This window comes from Phacochoerus africanus, chromosome 16, assembly GCF_016906955.1.
Source record: "Phacochoerus africanus isolate WHEZ1 chromosome 16, ROS_Pafr_v1, whole genome shotgun sequence".
In the NCBI taxonomy this organism is placed as follows: Eukaryota; Metazoa; Chordata; class Mammalia; order Artiodactyla; family Suidae; genus Phacochoerus; species Phacochoerus africanus.
The window spans coordinates 47,522,822-47,534,999 of NC_062559.1; the positions used below are offsets into that span (position 1 = coordinate 47,522,822).

The 12,178-nt window shown below is 38.7% G+C and overlaps 1 protein-coding gene across 6 annotated transcripts in view; it reads right to left on the reverse strand.

The window, feature by feature from the left end:
• Positions 1–5,892: 5,892 nt before the first annotated feature.
• Positions 5,893–12,178, reverse strand: part of PALS2 (protein associated with LIN7 2, MAGUK p55 family member) — a 120,710-nt gene continuing 114,424 nt past the window's right edge. For all 6 annotated transcript variants that reach the window (XM_047763410.1, XM_047763405.1, XM_047763406.1 and 3 more), the window contains 2 exons: positions 11,877–12,005; positions 5,893–8,320 (listed from right to left, as the gene is read on the reverse strand). In XM_047763410.1, the coding sequence (XP_047619366.1) occupies positions 8,144–8,320; positions 11,877–12,005 (306 nt within the window). In that variant the 3' untranslated portion in view covers positions 5,893–8,143. The remainder of the gene's footprint in view (positions 8,321–11,876; positions 12,006–12,178) is intronic.

A 12,178-nucleotide genomic window follows, 5' to 3' on the forward strand; every position in this document is an offset into this window, starting at 1 on the left:
CTTGCATATTTGGTGGGAATGTAAATTGGTGCAGTCACTGTGGAAAACAGTATGGAGGTTCCTTAAGAAACTAAAATAGACTAACATGGGATCCAGCAATTCAACTCCTGGGTATATATCTGGAACAAATGAAAACATCAATTCAAAAAGACATGCCCCCTCAATGTTCATAACATTATTTACACTAGCCAAGACATGAAAGCAACCAAAGCGCCCATCAAAAGATGACTGGATTAAGAAAATACGGTATATACACAATGGAATATTACTCAGCCATAAAAAGAATGAAATACTACCACATGCAGCAACATGGATGGACCTAGAGAATATTATGCCTAGTGAAATAAGTCAAACACTGTATGATATCACTTATATGTTGAATATAAAAAATAATACAAATGAATGTATTACAATACAGAAAAAGACTCACAGCCATAGAAAATAAACTTGCGGTTACTAAAAGGGGGAAGGAAGGGGGTTAAGGGCAAATTAGGCATACGGGATTAATGGATAAAAACTACATCTGGACTTCCTGCTGTGGTGCAATGGGATTGGCATTGTCTGCAGTTCAGGGACTGAGGTTCAATCCCTGGCCTGGCACAGTGGGTTAAAGGATCCGGCATTACTGCAGCTGTGGTTCAGATCTGATCTCTAGCCCAGGAACTCCATATGCCGCAGGGCAGCCAGTGTAGCACAAGGAATTATCACATTGTCTTGTACTAACCTATACTGGAATATAATCTATAAAAACATGGAATCACTATGCTGTATACCTAAAATTTAACACAGTATTGTAAACCAACTATACTTGTTTTTAAAAAACCCAATACTTTTGGAGATATTGACCTTGGACTAGCAATTTCTGAAGTGTGGGGTATGGAATCCTGGAAAGTAGCTTAGGAAAGAGTTCCCAAAGTATCTTTTCTGAGAATAGGAATGTGTACTCACCCTCATTCATGCCTCCATCTCTTGGCCAGTCTGGTGGGTCCACCTCCCTTTCTGACTGCAGGCGTCAGGGCCACAGCAGACACGGTCCTTCCCACCAGTTTCTCTTTCTTGGTTGGCTGGGAAATGGCCCCAGTATCCCATGCCATCTAAACATGGAGGGCTTTTCTTAATCCTGTATTTTAATTTTCCCTGTCTCTGGAATTCTTTCCTTGAGGAAGTGGCCTTTGAAAGCCACAGAATCACTGGGTTGGGATAGAAACAATCATTAGGGGAGGCAGGTGAAAAATGTAGATGTTTTGGCGGGAAAATCTAAATGACATTAGAGGCTCTTAACAAAGACTAGTAGCATTGAAAAGAAATTGCCTCAATATTTTGTAATAACCTATAAGAGAAAAGAATCTCAAAAAGTTTATGTGTGTGTGACATAGATAGATCAGTGATATATCTCATATATATATATCACTGTGCTGTATGCCTGAAACTAGCATGACATTGTAAATCAACTACAATTTTAAAAAAAGTTAAAAAATAAAGTTAAAAATTGCCAAAGCTAATCTGATACCTTCTGTACTCTCTCTAAGCTTTAGTTCTACCTATAAATGAAACACATTTTCCCAATATTAAATATTTATTTCCTTATATGTACAAAAATATTTTACCAGGAATATGCAATCTCACAGATTGAACACATCAATAATTTTCGTTTTGGACAACATATGGAAATAATGTGAAAAGAAAAATTAATAGGGACAGTTTCTGAGAAATCGATACTTAATTGTACTGCAGGAAAATTTTATTTTTACAAGGAAAGCAATAATCATTCTTTTATACAGGAACTAGTAATACAATTACTTGGAAAGCAGTAGCAGTTAATTATATTTTGCAACTTTTTCACCACAAACCTACTTTAGCAGCTTGTTCAGCTTTGATTTTTTTTGGTTGCTAACAAGCATTTTGCCCTCCATTAAAAAAAAAAAAAAAACAACCGAACTCCTCTGTAATTATTTCAGACTAGAGGTTAAGAAGAGCATGCATATGTGTTCAGAGTAAAGATATACCAAAATGAGATGGGAAAAAAGAAAGTCACCCAACGTCTTCACATCAAATATTCATGGGCTCTGACGGAGCTAACAGAACATGTGGAAATAAATCATACCAGATGCTGAACCCCAGTGCTCATTCTTCTATAGCAAAATCCAATATAACACTTTCTTAAAAATTGTTACTAAAGAAACAGGAGGCAGTTCTTTTTTAAAGAGGACATACAGCCAAAAGAAATATTTATCTTGTATTTCAGTTACAGATGGAGAGCCTCAGTTTGAGGAAGAGGCTAAGGCATCTCTCAGCTGGACCGTTCTACCAGAACAAGCTTTGTCTTCAAAGCAAGGTTACTCATACCACTGCCTGCCTCTCCTATTTAGTGAGATGAGAAGCACGTATTTTAACTAGTCATGATTTCTGGCTTAGTGTTGGTAATTCATCACAAAGGAGCTTTGGAGGCTGTCACTTTCCCCTCTTCCTCCAGGGTCTCAGGCCACTTTCACTAATGTGAGGAAGGTCCAATTTCAGGCATGGCCTGTTACATATTTTCGTTTCCAACCTGTGGCTTGCTATTGCTGAAGTGCAGTCACTTCCAGCTTTTAAAATAAGACCTTTTGGCTTCTGCTCTGTGGTAGGGACGATACCTGTTCAGTGGGACTGGCAAGGTTTACATGCAATGAGTCATTTAATCTGCCAAGTTATAAGTGGCATTTTCGGTTAACTGTAGATTTGTTCATTCAGTTTTGTGCTGGAGATCAGGAAACAGTAAAAACTAAGAAAAAAAAAAAAAAGAATTGCTGCTTCTGACTTTGGTGTGTGGAGGCAAGTCAGCTTAGAGCACTGCATTATCAGCCAGTGGCCCTGATGCAGTTGGAGCACAAAACTAAAACGCACTCATGCTGGATTGGAGGTCCCCTCACTGGACCTAATGGAGTGTTTCCCCCTTCAGAGAGACAGGTGTCTCTAACCTTAACACTTTGGGTTAAAATGGGGTTACAGTGATAAATTTCAGGCATAAGAATAAGTACGATGGATTTAAAGGGCAGAGATCAGACTGCCTTTAGATATAAGAGAGTACTGGATTGCTTAGATAAATTTTGTTCAACTTGTAAGTGGTCTGGTTGGTAACAAGGGTTTGCTAAGGGTTTGGACTTAGGATTCTAAATTAAAATGCGCTTCCTGACCAGGGCCATGTAGAGAGCAGAACACACCCTCTGCCAGGCTGGATCTACATCCTTGGAGCTATTTTAAGACCGAAGGTAGAATTTCCGAATGTTGTGCACCAAATCACTCATTCCAAAAGAGATGCACCTTAAAAGAGCCAAAAGATAAGCAACCTCAGGGTAAATGAATATATACACATAATAAACAGATAAAGTAGCCTAATAAGGATTTTTCAATTTAGCATATACCACACAAATTACTTCTTGTAATTTAAGGTGAAGACAAATAATTAAGTTAGCCTTATTTAACAAGTGTACTATTATAAGCAAAGGGAGATATACATTTTATCAAAGGTCACATACTTAGGGAGTCAGAATTAGGATCTCAACTAGAAGTACACCAGCTCTATTTTTGTCAAAAGAGAGACCATTTTAGAGAACGTAGTGTGGTTTACTGCAGAAGTAGTGCAAACTATGCTTTTAATTTCTTACCTTAGAAACGAGACATCATTCCTTTACTTTTATTAAGGACATTTTTTTTCCCCCGTACCCATGGCACATGGAAGTTCCTGGGCCAGGGACTGAATCCAAGCCACAGCTGCAGCCACACCAGATCCTTAACCCACTTTGCCACAGCAGGATCTCCCTTAAGGACTTATTTTTAATTCTGTGCACTAAATAATTCCAGAAACACACAAAGTAACATGATAAGTTATGGAAATTATTAAAATTAAATTTGAGGCTAAGATGCGATTTGAAAATAACCTTACCTTAAAAAAAGTATAGAATTATCTTCCTCAGATGTACATGTAAAAACTGACATGATAAATTAGTCAATTGTAATCTTAAAATCTTGTGAATATCAACTTGTACTATATACAGTAATCCTATTATTTAAAATACTGAATTTCTCCCAAGAACTCCAAATCCATTACAGATGTTATTATATGAATCCTCACAGCAAAGCCAATGGAGCAAGAGGACAGGTACCATAATCTCTAAGCCTGAACCATATCACAAATTCATTCAAAGGTTTAAATAAGTATTACCCAAGAAATACTTAAACTCTGTGTCCTTTTCTCCCTAAGGATTCTGAGCTTAACTCCAAATATATTTTTTTTCTGAAAGAGGATTAGTATCTGCCTCAAGGTAAAACCAGAGTCTTTGAAAACAATGTGAAAAAAGTTTCATAATGTTCAACAATTTGGGAATAATTAAATACATAAGAGCACTAGTTATAAGTACACGGGTAAACATAATTTTATTACTCATGTGTCTTGGGAGAATTTTACATATTGTACACATAGCTGTTCATATATATTACATATGTAGTGACTCAAACATTTTTCTTTTTAAGGGCCACACTTGTGGCATATGGAAGTTCCCAGGCTAGGATTTGAATCAGGGCTACAGCTGCCAGCCTATACCATAGCCACAGCAATGTGGGATCTGAGCCATATCTGCATCCTACCTCAGCCTTCAGCAATGCTGGATCCTTAACCCACTGACTGAGTGAGGCCAGGGATCGAACTCGCATTCTCACAGACACTATGTTGGGTTCTGAACCCACTGAGCCACAATGGGAACTTCTCAAACATTTAAAAAATGACCTGTTATCTATATACACAAAACTTCAGTATTTCTTTTTCCTTATTTAGTACAAAGATTCATTACTACAAAATTATTGGCTATTGATTGTGATTTCTGGAAAATGGAATATTGTTTCATAAGTCAGAAAAGTACAATGTTAAATAGATCACCATTTTGACCAATTTTCAAAACTTTTATGTTCAGTGTTTGCCAACTTAAAATAATTACGCCTAACTCCATGGCTATCCATCTTAAAAATCAACCCCCATTACCGGATCATGACACTTACTGTTATTCATAAAAATAAGTACAAATTTCAATGAATCTTTAAGCAAAGATCACCTTTTATTGTCATTGGGATATTATGGTCAAAGTTGTTAGTATCTGGCCATAGTCTATAATACTATACTAACATACTTTATTGCTAATTTGCATTATTTTCTAAATTTGTGTTACTATCCAATTTGCTCTTTTAAAGAAATCTTGTCCTTACAAGCTATTATAAATTTACTAGACTCTAGAATCTAGGGTTGAGGCTACTATTGCTGTACTGGGTTTATGATAAGATTTCTATTTGAGAAAGCTATGTTCAGCGATTGCATCACTAGAGTTGGCAAAAGAAAAGTCCTGATATATTGGATATTTGATACTATCCAAAAATCAAACAGAAACTGAGACCGCATAATCATGGTGTGGCTGTAATACAAGTAAAATTTCTACTTGAGTGCATCACATATATTCCACTAGTTACAGTTAAATGACTTATCCAGGGAGTCAACTCTATGGGTATTGGGTATTTGTACATTTAAAAATAAAATATTTATATATATATATTTAGCTGTATACAAATAGTCATGCCCTGAATACTGAATGTGGATACTCACCTGTCCACAAGGAATCCTCAGGTGCATCATGTTTCCCAAAGGCATTTGCACGTGCATGTGCATTTAACTACTACTAATTGTTCAACACCACTTTAAACCATTTCCTCTTCAGTACAGCTAATTATCTTAGACCTCTCTCATGAGAGAAGTTTATGTTCCCTTGATCACAACTGTACCCTCACTGCCGTGGGAGAGTTCCAGGGCCTCTGGGACTCACTGCCCCAGCAAGGTGCTGCTGGTTCCCACAGACTCAGATGGGACTTGGGTTTCAAGTTTAGTGGCTCTTTATTGAAATAAATGAACTTTTCCTAAATCTAACCTCTTTAGCTCTGGTGTCTAGATCGAAACGAAATAAGCTGCATTGTTCCATTTTACATTAGGAGGAATCTACTGTGTATTAACTAAGTAGTCAGTCATGAATGCCATTTATAATAGAAATAATTCCTTTAAAGTGTAGACTATTTTCTAAATAATGGGCATTTTTATACACATTTTATGATAAGGCTTAAAAATATATGTGATGTAAAACTCATCTCTATTGTGTCAAGATGGGTGAAATATTTTGTGGATAAGCTTTTTGAGCTGCTACAATGATTCCAAAGAGGCTCCACCCAGCAGCATGAAGGCACACTGCAGAAGACGGCACATTTCCTGAGAACGTGGAAATAAAATTTCTCTAAAATTTACAGTGTGTTGAGACACTTAGTCATGGGACATCATTTTTGACACCATGCTTAGATTCACGTTGCTTTGAGAAGCCGAGAATTTGATCTAACTGTATGTGGTTTTAAAAGTTACCAAAGTGATCAAGAGTATGCTCTAGTTTGCCCCTAACTTCCTAACCTAGGACAAAGAACATTAATTTGTGTTCTGGATATAAAATGCTGGAACTCCCATTTCAACCCATGGATTTCCAATCTTAACCATACAGCAAATTGAGTGTTTGGTTTTCTTGTGAAAAAGAACAGTGTGTGCATGATGCTTATTGCCATGTATTTTCTCCTCCCACCACGTGCTCCCTGCTGCCTTTCCATGCGGCAGCTTTGATGAGGGGAAACCAAATCTGGCAGCCAGGTAGTGTCCGGCGCTCACCACCAGACCAAGATGACCACTGAGACTGAAGCACCGAACCCTTTACGTGTGAATGCTGTTTATGCGAAAAGCTAAGAGCAATATAAACTATGGCTAACTTGGTTTAAGGATGGGCTGCATCTCTGAATATGTTTTAAAAGAATTTATACCATCTAAGAATCCTAAAGTGAATCAACTGAAGTGAATCTTGGAACTCTGTACACGTTAACGCATCTAAAGAAGGAGAACTGTTTCCTCGTCATCAAACAAAAATGTGCTTTTCCTAACAGAACTATAAAAAATACATAAAACATCAATGTATATTATATAATATATACACTGTACATATTATACAATGTATATATTACATTGAGATAAAACAGCTGACAATTATTTCCAAATTTCATAAAATTTTCAATGGATTTGGTTCTCAACACAGCAAACTAAACAAAACCCTAATGATCACATCACGTCAAAAAGCCCACTGACTGTACACAAAAACCCCCAGTAACAAACTTGAGACATTTTTCAGCATCACAGAAATTTTCAGAGGCATGAAACATTTGCTGACCGTATTCTAATAAAAAACTGTATAAAGCAATAGGTTCATTTTTGTTGGCGAAACATTTACATGGACAAATAAATCAACTTTCAGTGTTGTTTTGCTGTAAGGTTTTGCAGGGTAAGGCACTCTCTCAGCCTGCACAGCCTTGCTTTACTGTGTACGTATTAACAAGGCGTCAGCCTGTCACTGCAACACACGAGAGTGCAAGGTATTGCTCTTCAGTTTTTTTCACGAGAGAGAGAAGGGCAAAAAACAAATGTAGGTGTGGACGTTAGAACGGAGAGCCATACATCTCTGAAGTGATGAAACTGTGTAGCACTGAGCAGACTTCAGATGTCAGATCGGTAGAGTAGAAGATGAGCTGTGATGCTGACATTAAAATTCTGCTTCTGCAAGAAATTATACTTACTAGGAAAGAAGGCCAATAAACTACTATTTTCTCCTAATAAGAGTAGCTGACCTTTCACTAAATACTGAACTAAATGACAGCCTTACAAAACTATTTCAAGTATTCATTATCACAGTGAAAATATGAGACTAATGTTAGAGCGAATGATTTGAAAAATTCCTTTGATGAAAAAGGCAAGGGTACTAAATCAAAACAGATACAAAATGCTTCAACGCATTTCTTTATGTGATATGAATAGAAAGATTATCCATAAAAAGTTAGAAAAATTAAGATAAATTATATACTAGTACACCTTCCCAACCTCATCTTATATAAAAATTCAGAATAGTGTACTGGTATTTCAATCTACACAATAAAAATGCCTGGACTTGGCAAGTGTCTTCTATCTGTGCATGTACTTTCTCAGGAGAAGGTTTATTTGTTGCAGTCACTTTTTAAAAGTTTTATTTTAGTTGTGAACCTTATTGAATCATCAGTAAACCCAGCTGATTGGGACCCACTGCGGCTCCATTCTCAGCTTCTCTATGGCAGTTTGGAGTTTCTCAAAGGCTTTGTCTAGATTGTCATTTACAATGATCAGATCAAAGTAGTGGTTGTACGCTCTCTGAATCCGTGCACTTTCATCCACTGTCTTCTTCAAGTCAGAGTCCTGTCAAAGAGTTTTAAAAGGAAAAGTTTATGTAACTTACATTTACTTGCTCAAAACCAACTCAAAGTGAATAAATAAATTAGGTGGGATATTTGTTGTGATTCTGACATTAATCCTCAAAACCTATCTATATAGATTGTTAAAAAAAGACATTACCATCTGTTCATATTCTAGCTTTTCCAGCTCATTCATGTTTGCATTTATAAGTGTTCTGAGTGTCTTCTGTCTCACTGATATTAAGATTCCTAATTAAAAGATTGCTGGAGTTCCCGTTGTGGCTTAGCAGTTTGAAGGCCTGTCTCTGTGAGGACTGTGGGTTTGATCCCTGGCCTCGCTCGGCAGTTAAGGAGCCAGTGTTGCCACAAGCTGCAGGGTAAGTTGCAGATGTGGCTCAGACTGGCTGTGGCATAGGCTGTAGCTGTAGCTCCTGAAAAATTCAACCCCTGGCCTGGGAACTTTCATATGCCACAAGTGGGGCCATAAAAAGAATAGGTGAAAAAATTAGACTGATGACAATAAGGGTTAAATCCTAAGTAGTAATAAGGTAATAAAAGAATTACTGGGAGTTCCTGTTGGGCTCAGTAGTAGTAAACCCAATTAGTATCCATGAGGATGTGGGTTCGATCCCTGGCCTTGCTCAGTGGGTTCAGGATCTGGCATTGCCATGAGCTGTGGTGCAGGCCACAGACGCGGCTTGGATCCTGTGATGTTATTTATGACTGTATTGTAGGCCGGTGGCTACAGCTCTGATTTGACCCCTAGCCTGGATACTTCCATATGCCACAGATGCAGCCCTAAAAAGACAAAAAAAAAAAAAAGTTGGGACATTGAAAAAATTGGCCCTGATGTGTAAAGTTCTCCAGTAGTTTTTCACCTAATAATTTCAGCAACTTTTATTACTAATGGCCTGGATTCACTATTGTCTTAGTAATTGTGATGTGGTAATACTCTAAGTTTGTCGTTATTCTCCATTTATAAACTAGAATTCCGCAATTCCTTTTCTTCTTTTTAGGGCCACATCTGCAGCATATGGAAGCTCCCAGGCTAGGGGGTCTCATAGGAACCACAGCTGCCAGCTTACACCACAGCCACAGCAATGCCAAATCCAAGCAGCATCCATGACACACACCACAGCTCAGGGCAAGGCCAGAGTCTTAGCCCACTGAGCGAGGCCAGGGATCGAACCCATGCCCTTATAGATACTAGCTGGATTCGTTTCCACTGTGCCACAACAGGAACTCCCACAGCTTTTTTTTAATGTGAGCAAAAATGCACGTGCATCCTCCCTCCCCCATTTCTTACGTTGAAGTTAGCTTATCATTATACAACAGTCTGCTGGCCTTTTTCACTTGCCAGCGTAATTTGGAGATTACCCTATAACTATATAGACTTTTCTCCATCTATATGGTGTACCGCATTACTGTTAAAGGATTGTTGCTGTCATAACTTTCTTTTTAAGAAGACAGATTGCTAATGACTACACTACATAAGAATTGTTTTCCAGGAGTTCCCGTCGTGGTGCAGTGGTTAACGAATCTGACTAGGAACCATGAGGTTGCGGGTTCGGTCCCTGCCCTTGCTCAGTGGGTTAACGATCCGGCGTTGCCGTGAGCTGTGGTGTAGGTTGCAGACGCAGCTCGGATCCTGCATTGCTGTGTCTCTGGTGTAGGCCGGTGGCTACAGCTCTGATTCGACCCCTAGCCTGGGAACCTCCATATGCCGCGGGAGCGGCCCAAAGAAATAGCAAAAAAAAAAAAAAAGAATTGTTTTCCAAGTGCATTGTGGCCTATTTATACACCTATAATAAAAGATATTTTAGTTGTTTCGAATTGCTTTAGAGATCTCAGTGAAAATATTAACTCCAAAGAGCAGTATCCCTCAGGCTTAGCTGGGAACACATTTCTCTCTCTACACTTTCCTGCAGGTGTTTCCACCAAACCCATTAACACACATCCCATCGTTATGCGGATGAGTCCTAACCCAGAGGTTGGTAACCCAGATCTCAGTGCTCCGACGTGCACAAGCAGTCACCTACTCAGCGCTGTACCCCCACCTGGACGTCTCGCGGACATCTCAAACTTAACACGTGCCAAGTAGGACATCTTCTTCCCGCACCCCCAAAATCGTGTTTTCCTCCTTATCCCCACCCCCCAACTCTGCATCTTCTACAGTCACTTATTTCTTCACGCTACACACCCAGGAACTATTTTTGATTCATTCATAGTCCTCACTTTTCACATCCAGCTCGTTCAGCTAGCTAATCCTGAGGTTTTACCACGAAAACATACGTCCAGTCTGGGGCCATTTCCATCTCCTCTGCCACCGCCATAATCCAGAGATGTCTTTACACTGCATCTGGGTCCTCCAAGACTCAGGCTGGGCTCATCTCAACTTATTACCCACCCACACCAACCATTTCTGTGTCTTAAACACATCCGGATCATCTTCCTCCTGCACTTTACATTGCTGTTTCCTCTGCCTGGAATACTCTTTCCCCACTGTAGTTCTCAGTTTAAATGTCACATACAGAGTCTTTGTAAGCACTCTGTCTAAGGTAGATCTCTTAAAATCCTTCGTTCCTGGTTTGCTGCTTTGATAGGACTCATAATGGGTCAGTTTTATTTATTTGCTCTTTATTTGTCTCCCCCACTAGAGGGCAGGAGCCCATTCTGTCTTACTCACTGTTACATTCCCAGATTATGAAAGACAGTAGACACTTTAATAGGAACTCAATAAATACTTGAAGCTCACATAGAAGTACGACGAAATTTCAAAACACTTGCAATTTAGTGAAAATCTTTACTTGCTCACGCAAAGCTCACTACTTATTCTCCCACAGTATTCCAAAGTGACTAGAAATATTTTTGAAATATAAACAATACTAGCTAAAAAATTAAGTGTGTGTGTATATTGTTGGAGATGGGAAGCATGTAAAGTTAGTCTTCAAAATATATTTCTAGGATTCTCTTTCTTAGAGAAAGGCAGCAAATGTGGCTTTGAGTTTGACAGTCACTCCAAACTGAGTTCTCTGATTCACAGAATCTGTAAGATAAAATTATTTTGAAAAGCGTGATGCAGTTGGGCTAGGAGTAACCCGCCGTGGGTTAAAGGATCCGACACTGCCACAGCTGCGGTGTAGGTCACAGCTGTGGCTCGGATTCAGTTCCTGGCCTGAGAACTTCCACATGCCATGGGTGCAGCCGTAAAAAAAATAAAAGAATGATGTAGTTGGGCTAGAGACCAGTAACCTGCTTATGGTCTTGGGCTCAGTTCCCACATTAGTAAAATGGGGGAGGCTAGATTCATATGCACATTTTAATATTGGACCATTTCATTTATATAGGAGGGGCAAACTTCTGTTTTAAAATACAGTAAACGATGATTTCTAAGTAAAAGCATACTGTTCCACATCCTAACTATATCTAGGGAACAAATTTTTATTCTATAATATATGTTTACTTCATAAATACAATTAGACAGAAGTAAACATGGCCGAAAGAAAAAGGAACAATTTTAGGAGGAAAAAAATATCATCAGCTTGGAAAGAAATGCTCACTGTCAAAAGCTTGGTAGTGATGCCAGCATCCACCACGGCCTTGTGCATGGCACGTAACGTCTCCAGTTCCGGGGCAGCAATGAACACAACGTAGGGCATGAACTCGGACGTCCTGAGCACCTTCAGAGCCTGCGCAGAAGAACAATTACAAACCGATTCACAGAGGATTAGAATCGGAATTATGTTACCCTTTAGTTTATACTTAACAATCAAAGTCTATCTGCCCTCTTCCTAAAGGTTAAGGACATAATTTAATACTCCTCCCTCCTCTTCTATCCTTTTGATTCCATGCAGTACTTTCC